Genomic DNA, 20635 nt, shown 5'->3' on the forward strand with positions numbered 1-20635 from the left:
TCCTAGAGTCCAACGCAGTGACTGATTGATAAAATCGTCGTTGATCTGATTGGTAATGTGGTAAATGATCGATTTCGCAACACCTTTTTTGCCGTACTTTTAAAAATGAAAAGAAAAATGCTTCTGCGATGATGACAACGCTGAAGAAAAATCCCACCTAGGTTCGGGAGAACTTTGAAGTCCTTGTGAAAACGCACGCTGCTGCTATAGGATACCAGTTGCGTTCACACCGACTTTGTAAGTTTGCACGGAGAACATGTAAATAAAAGCTGTGGGAAATCAATAAATGCATGGGAAATCAAAATAAAGGCAACACGCGTTAGTTGTTAATAACAATTTTCATTCTTAGGTAAATGGAAATTAAAGAGGTGACTTTATTGAATATCACTTTTAATTTTTTCTGCGTCGAACTATTATTATTATTATTATTATTATTATTATTATTATTGTTAACTGCAAACACTTCCATTTTTTTTTGTTACAAATATTTAATCATTCTTTGTTCAGTCGCACGGGGACAGATCGATACATATATTTGTCATATTGGTCATCTTTTTATTAACGTAGAGTTGACAGAAGAAGTTTTAAAAACTGTCATCTGATGAAAGCCTTTGATTACGTTACTGCAAATATTTGGTTTCAGTTTCCAGGGGGTAATGAATTTCTTCTTTAATTTCAAGTTGTTCGCGGAGAAAGCAGATTTCTCATATAGTAACCCTGTGGGTTGTCCAGTATCAATTTTCTCTCTATGTTTTCTTTCCTCATATTGCATTCTTTATCGTTCAAATTATCGCCCGAATTGATGAAATCACCACCCAACTGTTTTATTCGTTTAGATCACGTGGATAATATTCTAACGCTTCTAGTAGGGCTTTTATTTTCAGGACAAAGTTCTCTGGAGGAATAAAGATCAATAAATTTCATGTTCATTTTTGAGTGAAATGGCCACTGAGACGGGACTGAGTAGCACATGTTTGGTGGTATAGAGCTGTTTTGCTAGTTTTCAAAGGACCACTTTGTTTATATTAGTAATGTGTCATTATGTTACAATTCTTATTAACAATCGAAAAGAACAATTTGGTTTCTAGTAATCTTGGGTACAGGCACGTACTGATTGCACTTCACCGAAAATATTGAATCGTGTTTCATAAATTGTTTAGAATTGGACGAAATTTTCCATTCACACGTTGGGGTGGGGAAAATTGAGAGGAATTCGTTCGAGAGCTTAAATGATTTGGTATTCAGTGCAACTCTACATGCATGATTAATTCTTTAAATTGTCTTTTAAAATGGTACTGATTTTAACAGATAACGTGTTTTAAGAAATTTAATTTCAGACTTGAGATAAAAACGAGAATTTTGTTTACTATATTGGTAACTAAGGCCATTAAGAAATACGAGGATTAAATGATCTTTGCTGATCCTTGTCAATTTATATATAATGTGCAAAGTACAAAGATTGTGTGAAACAGCCTACTCGAAGATTTGGAGTGAAGAAATTCTTTACAAGACTACAAACACACATCGTAAGCAACTGAATCTCTCTTTATTGTCTACCCCAATTTTTCTGTATAATTTATACTCACTAAATATTTTAGCTTTAGCGTCTTAAATTTTGCATGTTTAAAACAAATGACGCGTACAACTTGTGCTGCGATGTATTTTTCATTAAAAAAGCAAAACAAAAATTGTCTGCAGTCTATTGGAAACAAAAAAATGGCAGCTGTCAATTAAAGGGATACATCTTTATAATAAACACCACGTGGATAGGAAACCCACGAGAATTAGAGAATTATCTGGCAATGCTGCTGTCAATTCTAAAAGAATTTACGACAAATATTTACAGAAGGTACTGCCAAAAGAGCAGCTTCAAAGTTGAAAAAAGCTTTAGTGTTTTTTTCTTATAACAAAAGGCCAAGGATTTGCACTTTCCCGATATCTAATCCTAAATGTTACTACTACTGTTTTATGCAAGAGAAGCTAGTGTAACATCTCTTTGCTCATCTGAAGACATGCTCTGCACATTCCACGATTGCCAACGCAAAAGGCGAAAGCACGAACAATTGCATTTGCCCGGGCAACAACCAAACAAACTCTTGAGGCCTTCACGGTAATTGCCACTGAATATAAAACAGATACAGGGGTTTATGGCGCAATTTGCATAAGCCATAAATATGGCAAAAAAACTAAAGTGCAGAAACCCACAGCTTAGTTTAGGGTTTTCCTCCCATACAAAGAACTGCAAAAACGCCAAGACATTTAAGGGTGCCCAACATAATGCAAATCCCAAGACAATAGCCAGAACCATCTTAAGCACGCTCCTGTCTCTCTTCATTCGTTTTTCCTGTTCCTTAGAGCTCACCGATTCTCCACCTGGTATCTTTTGAGCCCTCAGTTTCACAATAATGATAGAATAAAGTACTGTCATCAACGCGAAAGGGATAAGAGCTAAAACGAGGAACAGTGCTACGTAGTAGCTTTCCAATGAAGAAGACTCTCCAAAGGCTTCCTTCCACATCCGCCGACAGGCAAGGTTTTCTCCGGATCCCTCAAGTTTGCGTACGAAAAAGTACGGGGTGTGAATGGCCATAGCCACGATCCACGTCGCGAGAATGAAGAATGGGCAAAGCCTGGCGCTGACAACCGGGGGTCTAAAAGGGAAAACCACAGCTCCAAATCGATCCACTGCTATCAAGACAAGGCTCTGGATAGAAACAGCAGTGGAAACGTCTTGCATAAAGTAGGCCAGTTTACACAACGCCAAGCCAAAGTCGCCATCTATGAGCCAGTAACCGACGTACAACTCTGTAAGAAGACGCGGAAAGGCAAAAACTGGGAGAATGAGGTCGGACATGGCCATGTTTAAGATTAGGTAGTTGATCGTTCTCCTCATGGATTTTATGCCGATTACAATCGCTCCAATGAGAAAGTTGCCAGTGAGCGACACAACTATGATAACACAGTAAGCAAAGGTTTTACCGATTTTTTCTGCAGTGGGGTAGACAGAGCAATCAGCTGGAGGCACGGTAGCGTTACTGGGCGTTGTGCTCACGTTTGCCATCCTAATTACCAGGTTGATACTCGCCTATTTCTCCACAACTATTCTCGTTTGGTTTCAAAAACCCTGATCGATCGCAACTGTAAAGAATAATCGTGTGGCAACCTATTTGCGCGCGGGTAACTATAAAAGGAAGCTTCTGTTCGGTTGTCAAAGTGCTTACAAAGTTAAGTCAATATTGGTTTCCGCCCATGTCAAACAATTTGGGATTAAAATTAAATCGCGTGCTAAATTCCATCTGATGGACGCTGCGACCCTGATAACATATAAATGCGCTTTGCTGAGAAGAACACTTACAGTGGGAGAATGTTCATTTTAGGGAACTCGCCGCCTGATTCTCGTCCTCTGACCTTAACTAAGCCGTTTTCTTATTTATTGTTGGTTTTTAAACGATTTACATTATGTCGTTTTCTAGCTTAGGGGTAGTGAAACTACATCTACATTTTAAATTGTGTTTACCTAAATGTAGCCATCTCTTTAATTGATTTGACAAGAGCGTAATCAGTTTTGTTCTCGGAGTTTACAAAAGGTCTAAAATTGTTCGCGCTTACGCAAAGCTGTAAATTGAAACAGCAGTTTACAATAACCATTTAAGTAAACCTAGGAAAGGAGAGAGGTGTTTTGTTGACATTTCACGAATTTTGGTCTTGAGGTTACTGACGAATATTTATTATGAATGAATACTTCAAAAATTTATTACCCTGAGGTTTTGCACTTGTACTTGCCACAAAGTCGTAGAAAATATTAAGTATCTCTTCCATTCCACTCGTGAATCAGAAGGCTTGACGAATCGGTCATGCACTTTGTTTCTCGGAACAAAAAACAATATTTTAACAGCCATTTTACAAAAAGCAAGACATTTTTGGGAAATGCGATATTAGTTCAAAACGACCGACCATTTCAGCGAAAGCTGCTGTGTAAAACTTGCATATGGGATTGTCTATTTTACACCTATGCATAACACCCACGTATGTGACGATTCAAATTAAAGCTAGGGAACGGTACTTTCATGTGGATTCAAAGAAAAAGAAGTATTCTGCTAACTGAAAATTGCGGGGAACGTGTGGCGTATGGAGAACAAAGAACTAAAGCCCCCAGAAACCATATCATTTCAGTGTCCTATTTGTTGTGCTGTTTCCGCAAAGATAATTAGAAAATGCACTTCGCTTATAAAAAGACAAACAGCTCAAAACGCCGGTTGTTTGTAAATTGTTGACGTTTCATTGGCTAATTGACCGCTGTAGGTGTGACAAAAGCGCTGTACAGATAGGCTGTACCCTAATTACTATGTACTGGAATCAAACAGTCACACAATACAGTGTAATGTATTTTGAACCATTTTAGAAGACACAAGAACTAAATTTATACCCAAAGCCTACCCAATACCGTCATTGATCAATTATTGATGAGTGAGAGCGTCTTTCACTGCAGATTAGAGATCTAGGTTTTATTAAATTTCCGGTATATGCTTCCGAGACGTGACATTGGGTGGGCGGGAAACTCAGTGCTGGTCAGTGGAATTAAGCAAATTGATAGGCGCCAGGGACGACACCTATTAAAAAATAGACGTATATTTTACCCTCGAATTTTGCAACTGTATGAATCTGCTCAGTACGCCATTCGGTCTAAAAACTTGCTCAAACTAAATATGTAATGCGAGCGATCAATTCCAAAAAGAAATAAAAATTTGTAGTTGTGACCTACGTTCTCCAAAATATGCAGAACTTGGTCATTTCACGTTGTTGCTTTGCAAAGCACGACTACGAAATATACAAAGATTTAAAAGGCACGTGCATAACCATTGCTTTACTCATTTAGCCTTTTGCTTGGTGACGTTTTCGTTGCCGTCTTTGCCGTTGCTTAAGCCCCGTCCACACTACGCCGGAAGAATTTGAAAACGGAGGTTTCACTCTGAAAACGAAGCAAATGTTTTAAGTCCACACTACGCCGCAGAGATTCGAAAACGTAATAATCACCGGTCATTTTGGATTTGGGCTTGAGAAAAACTCGGTCAGGAAAATCACATGAATATCCTAACGCCATCGTTTTCGGAAAGCTCCTTTCTCAAAATGTTTTCCGTCCACACGAAACCGAGAAGTCGCCGTTTACAAATTCCTCCGGTTTAAGGAGCGTTTTCGAAAAGCTCCGTTTTCGTGACGGATTATTGTGGACGGCAGGCCTAACCGTGGAAATAAAGCTGCGTTTTCAAATTCCTCCGGCGTAATGTGGACGGTGCCTTAAGTTCATTGTATCCGTTTTTTAAGCAAAGGGAACCCTTAAAGGTAGAGATCGACAGGGGCGACAGAAAGAACGCCGATGTCTTTCCATCTTTCCTCATAAGCTTTACATTGCCCGCCATCGGCTATTTGTGAGCTTTATCTTACAGGAAAAAGATCCCTGCAAGATACACTAACCAACGAACCCGCTCAGAAGAAGGAAGGGGAGAAAAAGGGTGGGAGTCAACAATGGACTGGCACGCCATAGGGAATCTCCTGAGTGAATAGGTTCAATCTAGGAAGGGAATGGTTGAGGCGTCTGCTGAATTGGATTGTCTGTTTTCTATTGGATACCGCGAATGCAAAGTTGAAAGTTTCTTTTTAGAGCATTAAAAAGCTGTATGTTAAGTGTGAAACTGTCAATGTGGGGCGTAAGAGTTCATGTCACTTCGAGTGCGACATTCCCAAAAACAGAGGTCGCTGAGGAAGCAGGGGCTGGCTTTGATGGATGAATTATATTTTTTACGATAACTGCAGAAATTCTCGCGCGCTCATTGGCTAATTTTCATTGTCAATATCTGGAGAGACACATGAATTTATAATTTATGCGATGCGTCAACGAGCGAGAGCGGACAATTTGACAATTTTTTATCGTAAAATACAAATTGACGTCAGTTTTTCATGCGTCTGTCCTATTATTGATCATGAATTTCGTCATAACACTGTGGAAGTAGTTTGCGGATCCACAGCTACTTTGACAATGTTATGACGAAATTTCTGATCAATAACAGGAGAGATGCATGAAAAACCGACGTCGATTTGTTAAATCTTCTTTTGAGCTAAATTGAGCTGCTAAGTCAACTTTTTTTTCCCACCTTTATTGACAGTTAAAACTGAACAAAAGTTCAGTAGAACTTTCTAATCTAAACCAATGAAATCATTACCACTATTACTCCTACATAAACATTGTTTTGAAAAACAACATTTTACATTTTTTATTATTTCTCTATTTACAGGACATATTTTTTTTTATCTTTTGCAACATACAAGACAACAACAACAAAATAATTATTACAGTATTATATATACTATTATATTTAATAACACATAATAAAAGAAAACAAGTACTGTATTGCTTAAGTTACTGATAATTACTTAATTTAACGTCACACTTTGCATTTCTTTTTGAAGTGGCTGATCTTATTTGCCTTAAGAGCTATGTATTTTTGTGTTTCATATTTGATGTCCAAGTTGGGATTAATTCCTTTACACCTACAGGCCCAAAGAGTTCAATTGCAAAGTCAACTTGCTTTGTCAAAAAGTGTTAAAATTTATTCCCTGAAGAGTAGTCTAAAATTGGGAAAAAACCTTTTCTAAATTGAATTAAAAGAGCTACAATTGAAACTATTGGATACTATGGAAAAGATTCATGAAAAAGGAGAACTGTGGTAGGGGTCATCGCTAATCTAACTTTGTTTGCGATCAAAACACAGTTTTTCCTTATTTCTTTTGTAACGAACGCTGTTGTCAATGTCCCGTGATGGATGGGAGAATAGAGACAAGCGGCATTGTCCTCGGGTGTACACGGTGATTCCTGAGAAGATCCTAGTAGGGATAAGGTTACCTTCCTATTTATTACGTCCGAGTCAGCTTTATGTCCGTACTGAAGGACTGCTATATAGTTCCTTGACAACTTTTAAAAGCAGTAGCAAAGCTAAGCAAAGATATATTTCAGGTAAAAGATGTTCGCGACACTCATGATTTATCGTATCCGAAACCAAACGTGATTTTTTTATACGAGTTGTTCGGAGGGTACAAAAAATAGCCTGGGAGAGCGTCCAGTTTTTCGGCTTTTGACTTGTACTAGATCGAGCAATCGTCGAAACTGTCGAAATTGATTACATAATCTTCAGTTCTCTTCAAATTGTCAGCTTCTCTGGTAGAAATTCACCTCTGCCTTAAATGTGCATAATTAAACTCAAGTCTTTCTAAAAACGTACGAATTATTTACTCAGGTTTAATTCAGTAAAAAAGCGTCACATCTGCCTGTCTTTATTAAATCCTTTTATTTCCTTAGCTAACACCGCAAAGATATTCCAAGCAATTTCACTATAGAATTTTCCGTTCTTTTTAGTTGCTCTATCTTGCACGCTATAACTTAGCTTTTCTCTGGGTAAACACCTAAAACTTGATGATAGTTGAAAGGAGCACATAATAAATAAAGTGAGATCCCCTCAGCTGGGGAAGAAAATGTCTACGACATTTAATTACACTTGTACAAACAACTTGTCCGTCACAGCTAAGTTATCCGGCATGATTATTATTTCTTTTGGCTAAAAATGGGTACAAACAGATGTATATCATAGCCTAAAACAACACGGCACCAAAAAAAAGCTGTTTAGAAAAGAACTTAAACCAACTTGTAAAAAATTAAATTGGGCGAGAATACAATAACCTACGACCAAATTTGCCAAAGTCTCCAAAGTACTTTTTTTAATTTGTATCTATTATGATTTTCTCAATTTCGCAGTTTCGTATTTCCTGTTTATTTATGTTTGTCATTTTCGGTAAAGTTTGAATTCATAAAGGATGGGCTGTATTTACATTTTGGCCTTTCTGAAAGTGGCAAAATAGCAGAGAATACAACTCGCCCAAGGAAAAATAAACATACATCGATAAAACAACATCTTTGACTTCATCTCGGGCGTAGAAAATATCCACTTCACTGGGCCCTTTGTTTTGAAATTCAAAGGTAAATTTTGTTAAGAGCCTATTATCCGATGTTACAGCTGGTGAACGTCACTGACACGCAAATCAGCACATTAACGTTGATCACGAAGAAGCCTACGCCTACTTCTGCGGTTTTGGTCCTGAAATTGCATTTCGACAGTATCTTTTGAACGAGCAGAATGTTGTTTGCTACGGAAAGGAGACAAGCAAGGCCAAGTAAGCTTCATTAATCCTTTGCGGTAATTCTCGCAGAACACAAAGTAAATCACAGGATTTACAGACGAATTAAGATAAGCCAGATACATCGCCCATTCTCCAAAGATTTCCAAACCACAGGGGATATCTTGGGGTCGGTTTTTGCTCACCCAGACGAACATTAGCACATAGTTGCAGACAATGAATGGAAACCAACAGATGCCAAAAGCTATTACCACTGCAAGTAACATGTGAAGCACATTTCGGTTACGCTTTTGTTGTCGTATTCGTGCCCTCGAAGATGCTTCACCGGGAACAGACGACCGTCTGATTCTGATGAGGATGGTTGAATAAAAGGCAGTAACAACGATAAATGGAACGATCACCGACAGAACTGTATGCAAAACAAATTCGATTTCCCTAGCCTTGACTGAATCTGCAACCATCTGCTTCCAGCTCTGATGACAAGTCGGGCCCTCTTCCTCGACGGATAACTTGAAGGTAAACAAATGCGTTCCGTACGTAAGAAATGCCACCAGCCAAGTAAAAGCTATCATCAGTGCACATCGTTTTCGAGGAATGGGATCTGCGACGACTGGACAAGAAATTGCGTAGTAACGTTCAACGGCAATCATCAGAAGGCTGAGTAGCGACACGGCCACAGTGACGTCTTGGAAAAAGCGCACAGCCTTGCAAAAGGTGAGACCTGCTGTTCCCGTAATTAACCAAGCTTCCGGATAGGTATACAATTCGGTCAGGATTCTCGGAATGACTAACATAGAGCACAGGAAATCTGAAAGAGCCATGTTGACGATCAAAAAGTTCACGGTTGTTCTCATTCGCCGTTCTTTGTACACCACAATTACCACCATCGTGTTACCTAAGGTTGCCGTCAGGAAAATAAAAGAACAGGCAATTGCTTGAAAAATTTCTGCTGTTGTACGATTTACGAGGCTGCAGGAGACATTAAAATCAGAAACATTGCGGAAATTGGTCTGATTGCTGCTGATTTCCGTGGCATTGCTCATGCTGCACAGGACACAGAACGTTTCTGTACTGCAATTATACTGTATCCAAGTTGCGGGAGAGAGGCAAAAAATGTTGTCCTTGTGCTTAAACATCTGCACCACAAAATAAAGGATAAAAAACGTAACATATTGGAAACTGACCAATCAACAAGAAGCTTATAATGTTTATCAAATAAAAACGGTATTTAATGGCAGTGTTGTCAATCGTTTGTTACATTATTAGCTCTCCAAGTGCTTTCATTTTAATTATTTTTCGTGTTGCCCACTGGAAGCTCCTGTATATATATATTTTTTTTCCCAAAACGTTTTATCTCTTTATTCCACAGTCATTGTGCCAACAACATGGTGTATAAAGCTCGCCCAATGCTTAGAATAATTCTATTTCGTTCCTGTCCAAATCAATATCAAGAAATGTCACTGACTCTCTCGCCCAATGCTATCCAAAATCACTTTGATCTATGAATTGTTAAATGAGCACTCCGGGCGATAAACAGCGAGGTAAGTAATAAGAGAGCCGTTTTTTTTTTCGCCTAGCAACGAGCAATCCTGTAGATGCGGTTGGTTATGGACAATAAGAGATAACAAGATAACAAAGATATAAAACTCTTTATGGTGCTCAAAATCACGCGTTTGAGAAATTAGTAAGGGTCAATTTACAACACAAGAGCAGCCGTTCCTAACTGCTAAATTACAAATTTTCTGTCTTGACAAGTGTACTGTGACCCCCAACTCGACGGGTTACTTTCTCTTTTATTATGGCAATAATAAAAATCGCAGAGGCACAGGTCTGGCTCAAAATCAAATTAAATTAGTCTCAGATATAATTAAACACAAAATTTTTATGTACAGTCTACATGGTGATATGATAATAAGACACATTTGACCTACCAAAAGATAACCAACTACGTCTGGCTCGAGATCAAGGAAAACAGAAGAACTTGGAATGGAGACTATGGAATTCACTGCCAGACGAGTCAAAAAACAATGCAATATACAGGAGGAAATTTTCAGGAAAAAACTTGGAAGCATATCGATATTTCAATCGGTGCTATGAATATAAATGTGGTTTTTGGCCATCTCAGACGTCTTTTGTGCCAATCATTGTTAATTATAGCCTTTAATTTCAATTTCACATCCGTTTAATGATTTTTCTCTGTAACTAAAAAAATTAAAAACTGATCATTTCGTTGAAGACATGTATGGTGGCCGAGGACTGCCACTAATTTTTTTGGTGGTATTTTACTTCAAAATAACGATATCATTAGCGAAAAAACTGAGCAACGACGTTTCGGTGTCATCCTGGCACCATTTTCAAGTTAAAAAATATTTGTGCGAAAAGTAAACTAATTTATACCAATGGTACAGGTGCGAAATTGAATAAATTAAGATTAAGATAGCTGTTCAATGTTCATGTTCATTCCAATGAGGTGTCAAACACTGGTAATGAGTTCAGTGTCTGTTCAAAGCCTAAACAAATACTTTTGCGCGAATGGAGTCTGACTGTGTGTTAAGGCTCGGTTTCTTCTTGCGAATCCACAACATTTCGTGGATCAAGCAATCGAACTTTCCCTGACATTTCTTTAGGATCTTAAAGTTGTTAGTCAGGTCACCAACTGTATCAACTCGGTGTTCATTTTGAAGGTGTTTTCCGATGGCGGTAAATCGGTGTTCCTCAATGCGCTTGTAAAGATGACGGCTAGTGTAACCGACGTATTCTGCATCACACAGATCACATATATAGTTATAAACAACGCACTGTTGATTGATCAAAGGTGGTTTTGGCTCTTGTACTTTGAGATCATCGCCAATTTTACGGCTTCTGAACACCGGCTGTAGTTTGTGATCAAGTTTATTACTCAAGTCCGAGAGATGTTTCTTTACTATGTCCGCTGATTTCTGGTCTTTAAAAGGCAGGACAATGCGGTAGATATTCTCTGTTGGAGGCGTCGATCTTGTGTCTGGTGACATCACTGAATTAACGAAACGGGTGATGGTGGAGTTCACAAGAGAATCTGAGTACTTGAGGTTAGAAAAGATCAGTTTAAGGCGTTCGCATTCTGTTGAGAATAGTTCCCATGTTGAGGACAAGCGGTAAGCACGGTTTAACATGGTTTTAACTAAAGATCTTTTATAGCGGTTGTCGACATGACTTTGGTGGTGTAAGAGGAGACCAGTGTTTGTGGGTTTACGGTAAACACTTGTTACCAGCTTGCAGCCCTTCTTGCATATTTCAATGCCGACAAATGGTAGCTTACCGTTAGATGCGATCTCCATGGTGAAGGATATGGATGGATGACAGTTGTTCAAAGTCTTCAGAAAGGCTTCTGCGGTTGGTATGTCTTTCATTGTGGCTAGTGTATCATCCACGTAGCGTCTGTAGAAGTCTGGCAACTTGTTCTCGTTTTGTAGCTTTTCCTCGATAGAACAAAGAAAAGTATTGGCCATTAGGGGACCCAAGGGAGAGCCCATCGCTACTCCATCAATTTGTTGGTAGAGTTGACCGTTAAATTGAAATAGCTGGTCCTTTGTTGCTACTGACAACAGTTCAATTAGATCAGCTTTGCTGATGTTTAGATGGTGTGTTTTGTTGAACCAGTTGTCAACAAAAGCTCTATCAGCAAGGATCTCGATGGTTTCTTGTAGTGGGACGTTCGTAAATAGCGAAGAGACATCATAAGATACTAGGATGTCAGATTCGTTGAGGCTCAGATTGCGAATCTCATCAGCGAAGGAAAATGTGTCAGATATTGTGTAGCTGTTGATCGACAGGGGCTTCAGTTTATCGTCGAGCCATCTCGCGAGGGCGAAGTTGTAAGTACTTGTGGCGGATAGAATGGGCCTCATCGCCAGTTTTTCTTTATGAGTCTTTGGCAGACCATAAAGATGGGCGAGTCGTGATCCTTTCGGGCAAACTGAGTCGGCAATCTGTTTTGGGAGAATTTTGCGCACGACAGATTCAAGGTGTTTCTCTTTCTGCAGTAAAGGGTGGTAGTTTTTGAGCGGTCGTCCACGCGTCTTGGGTCTCTCCGAACTTACGGCGGTAAATTTAGCTGTATCGTTGATGGAAGATTCACTCAAAAGGCGAACATATTCTGCCTTATCCATAACAACTACTCCTGTACCTTTATCTGGTTTCGTGATTACGATATCATCTCTTCGTTTTAGTTGCTCAATAGCTCTTTGTAGCGCTTTCGGTGGTTTGGGGGCTTTGCACTCGATGTAGTTAAGCGCGATCGATCGAAGGGTCGCCGCAGCTAATTCCTTCTTATCATCGGATAATGAAGGCTCCAGTTGCCAGAAGGCTTTCTCGAAGCTAGCTTGAATGTCCATTGAAGAGATGCGTTGCGGCAAGGAAAACTTCAAACCTCGACACAGAACAAGCTTCTGGAAGAATGAAAGCTTGTAGGAGGAAATGTTCCATGTTCCATTTCCTCCTACAAGCTTTCATTCTTCCGGAAGCTTGTTCTGTGTCGAGGTTTGAAGTTTTCCTTGCCGCAACGCATCTCTTCAATGGACATTCAAGCTAGCTTCGAGAAAGCCTTCTGGCAACTGGAGCCTTCATTATCCGATGATAAGAAGGAATTAGCTGCGGCGACCCTTCGATCGATCGCGCTTAACTACATCGAGTGCAAAGCCCCCAAACCACCGAAAGCGCTACAAAGAGCTATTGAGCAACTAAAACGAAGAGATGACATCGTAATCACGAAACCAGATAAAGGTACAGGAGTAGTTGTTATGGATAAGGCAGAATATGTTCGCCTTTTGAGTGAATCTTCCATCAACGATACAGCTAAATTTACCGCCGTAAGTTCGGAGAGACCCAAGACGCGTGGACGACCGCTCAAAAACTACCACCCTTTACTGCAGAAAGAGAAACACCTTGAATCTGTCGTGCGCAAAATTCTCCCAAAACAGATTGCCGACTCAGTTTGCCCGAAAGGATCACGACTCGCCCATCTTTATGGTCTGCCAAAGACTCATAAAGAAAAACTGGCGATGAGGCCCATTCTATCCGCCACAAGTACTTACAACTTCGCCCTCGCGAGATGGCTCGACGATAAACTGAAGCCCCTGTCGATCAACAGCTACACAATATCTGACACATTTTCCTTCGCTGATGAGATTCGCAATCTGAGCCTCAACGAATCTGACATCCTAGTATCTTATGATGTCTCTTCGCTATTTACGAACGTCCCACTACAAGAAACCATCGAGATCCTTGCTGATAGAGCTTTTGTTGACAACTGGTTCAACAAAACACACCATCTAAACATCAGCAAAGCTGATCTAATTGAACTGTTGTCAGTAGCAACAAAGGACCAGCTATTTCAATTTAACGGTCAACTCTACCAACAAATTGATGGAGTAGCGATGGGCTCTCCCTTGGGTCCCCTAATGGCCAATACTTTTCTTTGTTCTATCGAGGAAAAGCTACAAAACGAGAACAAGTTGCCAGACTTCTACAGACGCTACGTGGATGATACACTAGCCACAATGAAAGACATACCAACCGCAGAAGCCTTTCTGAAGACTTTGAACAACTGTCATCCATCCATATCCTTCACCATGGAGATCGCATCTAACGGTAAGCTACCATTTGTCGGCATTGAAATATGCAAGAAGGGCTGCAAGCTGGTAACAAGTGTTTACCGTAAACCCACAAACACTGGTCTCCTCTTACACCACCAAAGTCATGTCGACAACCGCTATAAAAGATCTTTAGTTAAAACCATGTTAAACCGTGCTTACCGCTTGTCCTCAACATGGGAACTATTCTCAACAGAATGCGAACGCCTTAAACTGATCTTTTCTAACCTCAAGTACTCAGATTCTCTTGTGAACTCCACCATCACCCGTTTCGTTAATTCAGTGATGTCACCAGACACAAGATCGACGCCTCCAACAGAGAATATCTACCGCATTGTCCTGCCTTTTAAAGACCAGAAATCAGCGGACATAGTAAAGAAACATCTCTCGGACTTGAGTAATAAACTTGATCACAAACTACAGCCGGTGTTCAGAAGCCGTAAAATTGGCGATGATCTCAAAGTACAAGAGCCAAAACCACCTTTGATCAATCAACAGTGCGTTGTTTATAACTATATATGTGATCTGTGTGATGCAGAATACGTCGGTTACACTAGCCGTCATCTTTACAAGCGCATTGAGGAACACCGATTTACCGCCATCGGAAAACACCTTCAAAATGAACACCGAGTTGATACAGTTGGTGACCTGACTAACAACTTTAAGATCCTAAAGAAATGTCAGGGAAAGTTCGATTGCTTGATCCACGAAATGTTGTGGATTCGCAAGAAGAAACCGAGCCTTAACACACAGTCAGACTCCATTCGCGCAAAAGTATTTGTTTAGGCTTTGAACAGACACTGAACTCATTACCAGTGTTTGACACCTCATTGGAATGAACATGAACATTGAACAGCTATCTTAATCTTAATTTATTCAATTTCGCACCTGTACCATTGGTATAAATTAGTTTACTTTTCGCACAAATATTTTTTAACTTGAAAATGGTGCCAGGATGACACCGAAACGTCGTTGCTCAGTTTTTTCGCTAATCTTTATTGTTAACTGTATTTCCAAATTTAATCTTATAATAACGATATCAATTAGAAATAAATTGATTTGGAATACAAAACAGATGCTAATTTAAAATAAAAGTAAAATGGAAATTAAACTATAATTACTTGTAAGTGTGAAATAAAATGCAAATAAAAAGCAAAGTGAAAGCCAACGTAAAACGAAATGCAAGTGCGCAGCAAAGTCAAACACGGTTCAGAATTAAAGTTAAAGCATTATTAAAGCACAATGCTAGCGAAATAGAGGGCAAAGTGTAGGTAAACTGAAATGAAATATGTTTTTAAAGAAGAATGTAAAACAATATTAGTGGCAGCGCTCGGCCATATCAAAAGTTACGTTCACTTTCGATTGCAAAGTAAAATCAATTTTGGCATGGCCGAGCGCTGCCACTACCAGCGTACCTTGCGGCACTCCCATAGCCCCGAGTGTTTTTTGCACGTGGTTCCAAGATGGCGGAGTGGAGGAAGTTTGCAGCGAAGCAGAAAGCGAAGAGGAGAGGTAAAAATCAAGGTGTAGAGGAGAGTAAAGTGGCGGAGGAGATCGTGGTGCAACGCATGAGTGCGGATGTAAGTGGGAAACAACAAAAATACACTCGCATTGGAGCTCAGGAGTACGTTCCTTTTGAGCAGGACGAGCTTTCTATTCACAACATCAAGGACGCCTGTCAAAAGCATTTCGGGCCCCAAATTGAGAAAGATCTTGTTTGTGATGTGTTAGCGGGAGAGCGTGGACCATCATGTAACAAGATGGCTCAAATTCCAAACAAAAAAGTGTTTTACGTCCGGTTTGTTAAACCAGAAGGGGAACTTGAGGAAGAAGAGAATCGCAGCCGTGGGGTAAGCGTTAACAAGTGAATGTTAAACTCAAGTGTAGCACTGTATCAGTCGACGCCTAACACGAATATTATTCATGATAGCAGTTAGGTATGTTTATGTATTAGACACTGCCCGATTCTGATACTACATGGATCTACATGATTTTCTAAGTTACTTTTAAATCATCACATTAATGGACGACCACTCAAAAAAGACACCCCATTGCATCTGCCAGGGTTATGTATGTCAAGCGATGCAATTGAAAAGGTAAAATGTGTTCTCTGGCGAAAAAATTTAACATCTATAAGCTTTGGGCTGTCAGTCTGCAACCTTTGACAAATAATATTCAAATTTAAATGGGAAATAAATACATCAACAACTTTGTAATCATAGAAATCTAGTTAACTCAAATGATAATCGTGCTGTGAAATTCTTAAAAGTGTTTTTGATGTGCAATTTGTAACCTTTGAATTCTTTCTTGTCCTGTTTTAATTATTTGTCTCTTTTGCATTGTATATACCAAAGCCCAAGAGAGCTCGATATGATAAGGCTTCAACAACTAGTTCACTTCCAAGTCCTAAGAAGCAGTATGGGAGTCTAGTCAGTAAAGTTTACCCAAAAAGCCTCTCAGTTGTAGAAATGTTAAAGCTGGGGAATGTCATTGCAAAGAAGACAACGACCATTATTGATATCTTCACATTTAACATCGAGCATATGGAATGGTCCACTGCTCCAATGACTGTAGAATTTAGGATAGCTGACAAGCCATTTGCATCTGGTGGATTTAGAGAGGCATTCAAAGCCACTAGTGACACTCTTGGATTTAGCGGGGTGACTTGGGTCATCAAAAAATACCTGAAGGGTACTTTGGATGATATTATTAAAACAAATCAGACTGTTGAGAGTCACACAAGAAAGGCTGTGCAGATGCATCATTTAGCCAGAAACTTCACATCCCAATTGAAAGAGAAAGTGGAAAAGGAAACATTAACAGAGTTTGGCGCTACCTTTCACTATAAGAAGGTATTCCTAGGCAAGATGAGTGAGGGTGACTATGTGACTATTGAAGAATTCATTGATGGTGTGTTTGTTAAGTATATCAACAACAATGGGGACATTTGCACTGAGGATGATGTCCTGTGTGACAAGGCTCAGTGTTTTGCACATTTCACATATGAAAAGTCACAGGGAAAGCTCATGGTACTAGATGTTCAGGGTGCAGGACTTAACTTGTATGACCCCGAAATTGCCTCGGTAGAATTAACAGATGGTGACGGTTCCTTGCGTTTCTGCAATGGCAACTTGGCAGAGGGAGCTATTAAGAATTTCTTTGCAAAACAAAAGTGCAATTTTTATTGTAGGATCTTGCAGCTTAAGTTGCTGCCATTGGCATCCCAGTAAGAAAGTAAATGTTTATTAGCTGACTTTTTTTAGGTTATTTTTATATGGAGCTGGTCTGCCTAAGTCGACTAAGGTCCCAGTTGGCAGCACAAATTAGCTAAAACATCTCAAGTTAACTCTTAACAATGTGATTGAGACAAAAACAAAAAAAAGCTTTACTTTACCAAGAATGCCTGCCACAAACCTGTGTGCAGTGCAACCAAAATATTGGCAATATACAATCAAAAAAGAATTGCAAGAATATTGCCAGCCTGCACAAGTGGATTGGTCAGAGCAATTAATTTTGTACTTCCTGGCCCACACAACTGGGCTGATGTGTTCCATGTTATTGGTTTCTTTGCTGTTTAATTCTTGTTTGTAAAGTTACTGTTGTTGCTGTTACTGGATGAAATATTCTTTCATAGAAATTAGCCATTTTGTTGGACAGATAGCATCTCCTTTATTCTGTTTTAGTGTTCTTGTTCATGCTATACAGCCTGTAAATGAAAATATGCAGTTTCATTTTTTCCTATGTTACAGTTCAAATAAAGATAAATTTGGTCAAACTTGGAGTGAAAATTTGCTTTTTAAGTACAGATATGCATCCTTGCATTCATCTGGCCTTATGGTCTCAAAGTCTGGAATGATTCTTTGACATTCAGCTCTCACTTCTGGGGTAAGAAAATCATCAGACACGTGAAGAACTCCAGACTCGGTTGCTGCTTCTTCTAATTGTTCTTCAGTTACTGGAAAACCTGTCAATGTTAGGAAGGCAAGATTAAATTAATCATCTGAATTTTATGTGAACCATTATAATCTACTTCATGGTTTTGTCTCTGCTTCACATGTATCTGTTTTTTGACATAAATGAACCACCATCAGGGATTAAATGTAAGTGTTTCCTACCTAATTTTCCATTTGGATGTCTAAACAAAACTATTCACAATTAAACATGGAAAGGGGGGGGAGGTGGGGAAGGGATTTAGGTATGACAAGATACCTTCAGGATAATATTAAGTCATGTACCTACCACATTGTTCAAGGCCATACTGATCGGGAAAATTGTGAATGTGATTGGGGATGCCCACGGGAAGATTAGTATCTTTCTGTGCTCTTATTCGGTGTGTATTCCATACAGTCTCACGAAAGACATCTAGCTCTTTTTGAACCAGTGGTACCATAACAAATGCCAAAAGCAGCCTAACAGTTTACAAAAAAGCAGTTAGAAAAATGTACATGTATGACTATATGCATAACCAGGGGCTTCATTAATGGAGGACAACTGGTTTTCTTAGGCAGCCAAAACTTTTTGAATTGAACTTCTTTTCCGGAAAAACGGTCCTCTAAATTGTCAAATCAGGAAGACCAAACCAACTTCTCAGCTGGTCAATTTGCCTGGTGTCTGGCCCTTAACAAAACCCCTGCATAACCAGGTGACTTGTTGGTGTTTCAGCTATTTTGCCAAATTAATAGCAAATTCACAACAATCACAAGTCACAATCGCAAAAATCACAAATTTGTCAGCAAAAAATGAGGCAATGGGATCAAGAGGCCAAGATAATTTTTTCCAACTGATTTTTGAGCTGCATGAGCAAATAAAGTTGCAAGCACTTGAGTGAGTGGTCTTACTCATGTTCTAATCAGCTGAAAGACAAAAATAACGTCCTAAAGCAACCATGGAAGTGAAGTAAAAGTTGCTATCGCCAAGTAATAGTGCAGACATATATAACAGTCATGTCAAATTGACAATTAAAAATAGCAAATAAAGAACACTGGTTGTTCTAAGCTTGTGTACCTGTCTGTATCACTATGAGGATTGTAATGGCCCTGGTCCTTCAGCCAGGCTAATTGGTCTTTAAAGTACTTCTCCATTCTCTCATGCAATTCTTTCCACCACCTCTCTATCTAAAAATAAGTAAATTGTATGTGATGTCATGGATAATGTTTCTTAATATTTTCTTATTTTAACTAAATAATAACCATTCTTGGCACACTTAAAATACCTGTAGACTTCACGTTGCATTAAATTTTGAGGACCACTTCTCTTCTGAAGTACAGTCACAGAATTTCAATTTTCATTGTTTAGCTGTTATGAAAAGGTTTCTGAATGTGTTATTACATTCGGGTCAACATATTGCTCACCGCCAGTTTGTCTACAAGGGGGCCATTATGGGGAAATATCAATACAGTGGTGAAAGGGTCCCCTAGGTAGCAATGTGTGTGGTGTTGGTCAGTGTTACACACCTGATTTGAAGTTGAAGGGCCATACACAACAGTATTGTGTGGATCCATATCTCCATGATGTCGGCGTAAGAAGGAATGTATAGTGGCCATAGTACCGGTCTCAGTTCCCTTGTCAACTCTAAGTAACGCGGGTATAACTTTCGTTTGAAGTAGGTGTTCCAGATACCATTTTCCAATTAATTGTGGATCGGAATTTGTAATCCAAACTTTTAGCCAAAGCAGCTTCCTGCTTGCAGTATCCATGCAACCATATACTGCTAAGGGGAAAGTGGAGTTTTGGTAACCCATGAGTTTGTCATGGCCATCTAAAGAGTGGACCCAGTTGGCACCCCGAGTCGTGAAGTTTCCTTTCCTTCGTTCTTTCTTAGCTCCAACACCACCGCGCGCTTCGAGTCCTTCTGGGTCCAGTTCGTACATAACATCATAAACTTTGTCTCTCGTAACATTAAGCCCATATTCTTGTCTGATCTTCTTATGCATTGCTCGGTAACCTAAGAGCTGACCGGGGCCTTTCAACTCGTTCTCGACAGCCTGCGTAACATCATCAACCCCAACGCTAGTGTTATTGTAGTAAATTTCGAAGTGACGAAGCCTCCTGTCAAGGCTCCGGATGCTCCACGGGTATTGTGGAAAATCACGTTTCAAAAAATCCAAGATTTCTGATCTTTGCAAACTTTGCTGCACATATCGAGACATAGCGTCCTTAAGATTATCATCATGGACCCAAGATGCCATACGACCGTCCGCCATTTTGAAAGATTTGGTAAACGTACGTATGGCGTGATGGGAAGATTAAATCTCGCAAGGTACGCTGGTAGTGGCAGCGCTCGGCCATGCCAAAATTGATTTTACTTTGCAATCGAAAGTGAACGTAACTTTTGATATGGCCGAGCGCTGCCACTAATATTGTTTTACATTCTTCTTTAAAAACATATTTCATTTCAGTTTACCTACACTTTGCCCTCTGTTTCGCTAGCATTGTGCTTTAATAATGCTTTAACTTTAATTCTGAACCGTGTTTGACTTTGCTGCGCACTTGCATTTCGTTTTACGTTGGCTTTCACTTTGCTTTTTATTTGCATTTTATTTCACACTTACAAGTAATTATAGTTTAATTTCCATTTTACTTTTATTTTAAATTAGCATCTGTTTTGTATTCCAAATCAATTTATTTCTAATTGATATCGTTATTTTGAAGTAAAATACCACCAAAAAAATTAGTGGCAGTCCTCGGCCACCATAGACATGCACTTGTAGACCAACTTACAGTTGTAGCAAGTAAATCACCTTACATCAATGTGGACTATGAATATAAATGTGGTCCTCGGCCATCTCAGACGCCTTTTGTGCCAATCTTTTTTATTATAG

The 20635-nt window shown here is 39.3% G+C and overlaps 6 protein-coding genes across 13 annotated transcripts in view; 2 read left to right on the forward strand and 4 right to left on the reverse strand.

The window, feature by feature from the left end:
• LOC110055557 (QRFP-like peptide receptor) overlaps positions 1 to 20635 on the reverse strand; it is a 46357-nt gene that overhangs the window by 16173 nt on the left and 9549 nt on the right. For 3 of the 8 annotated variants that reach the window (XM_089274369.1, XM_089274367.1, XM_089274368.1), the window contains exon 3: positions 6241 to 9320. The exons of the other annotated variants lie outside the window; for them this stretch is intronic. In XM_089274369.1, the coding sequence (XP_089130495.1) occupies positions 8097 to 9320 (1224 nt within the window). In that variant the 3' untranslated portion in view covers positions 6241 to 8096. Of the gene's footprint in view, positions 1 to 6240; positions 9321 to 20635 lie in introns of those variants that run through there. 8 annotated transcript variants of the gene reach the window in all.
• Positions 1527 to 3322, reverse strand: LOC110055559 (RYamide receptor-like). The gene has a single exon (XM_089274371.1). It carries the CDS (start codon positions 3059 to 3061, stop codon positions 1967 to 1969), a length of 1095 nt encoding a protein of 364 aa, XP_089130497.1. The 5' UTR covers positions 3062 to 3322; the 3' UTR covers positions 1527 to 1966.
• LOC149103582 (uncharacterized) lies at positions 9516 to 12557 on the reverse strand. The gene has a single exon (XM_089274366.1). It carries the CDS (start codon positions 12555 to 12557, stop codon positions 10695 to 10697), a length of 1863 nt encoding a protein of 620 aa, XP_089130492.1. The 3' UTR covers positions 9516 to 10694.
• LOC149103583 (uncharacterized) lies at positions 12681 to 15333 on the forward strand. The gene has a single exon (XM_089274364.1). The coding sequence runs from the start codon at positions 12738 to 12740 to the stop codon at positions 14598 to 14600; it is 1863 nt and encodes a 620-aa protein (XP_089130490.1). The 5' UTR covers positions 12681 to 12737; the 3' UTR covers positions 14601 to 15333.
• LOC110065505 (alpha-protein kinase vwkA-like) lies at positions 15264 to 17589 on the forward strand. The gene is made up of 2 exons (XM_020772657.2): positions 15264 to 15664; positions 16169 to 17589. The coding sequence occupies exons 1-2, from the start codon at positions 15278 to 15280 to the stop codon at positions 17042 to 17044; spliced, it is 1263 nt and encodes a 420-aa protein (XP_020628316.2). The 5' UTR covers positions 15264 to 15277; the 3' UTR covers positions 17045 to 17589.
• LOC149103584 (uncharacterized) lies at positions 17459 to 20032 on the reverse strand. Its single transcript, XM_089274365.1, has 4 exons — positions 19268 to 20032; positions 18819 to 18928; positions 18054 to 18223; positions 17459 to 17778 (listed from the first exon to the last, which is right to left on the reverse strand). Exons 1-4 carry the CDS (start codon positions 20015 to 20017, stop codon positions 17585 to 17587), a joined length of 1224 nt encoding a protein of 407 aa, XP_089130491.1. The 5' UTR covers positions 20018 to 20032; the 3' UTR covers positions 17459 to 17584.

This window comes from Orbicella faveolata, unplaced genomic scaffold (genome assembly GCF_042242905.1).
Source record: "Orbicella faveolata isolate gen_17 unplaced genomic scaffold, um_ofav_v1 contig_35, whole genome shotgun sequence".
NCBI classification, from domain to species: domain Eukaryota; kingdom Metazoa; phylum Cnidaria; class Anthozoa; order Scleractinia; family Merulinidae; genus Orbicella; species Orbicella faveolata.

Bases quoted from the DNA above. Each gene is read 5' to 3' on its own strand.
- LOC110055559 (XM_089274371.1), bottom strand. From the start codon at position 3,061: ATGGCAAACGTGAGCACAACGCCCAGTAACGCTACCGTGCCTCCAGCT.
- LOC149103582 (XM_089274366.1), bottom strand. From the start codon at position 12,557: ATGGACATTCAAGCTAGCTTCGAGAAAGCCTTCTGGCAACTGGAGCCT.
- LOC149103583 (XM_089274364.1), top strand. From the start codon at position 12,738: ATGGACATTCAAGCTAGCTTCGAGAAAGCCTTCTGGCAACTGGAGCCT.
- LOC110065505 (XM_020772657.2), top strand. From the start codon at position 15,278: ATGGCGGAGTGGAGGAAGTTTGCAGCGAAGCAGAAAGCGAAGAGGAGA. The intron at 15,665-16,168 runs GTAAGCGTTAAC...TATATACCAAAG, and splicing joins AAGAGAATCGCAGCCGTGGG to CCCAAGAGAGCTCGATATGA.
- LOC149103584 (XM_089274365.1), bottom strand. From the start codon at position 20,017: ATGGCGGACGGTCGTATGGCATCTTGGGTCCATGATGATAATCTTAAG. The intron at 18,224-18,818 runs GTACACAAGCTT...GTAAACTGTTAG, and splicing joins CCTCATAGTGATACAGACAG to GCTGCTTTTGGCATTTGTTA. The intron at 17,779-18,053 runs GTAGGTACATGA...TAACATTGACAG, and splicing joins GTATGGCCTTGAACAATGTG to GTTTTCCAGTAACTGAAGAA.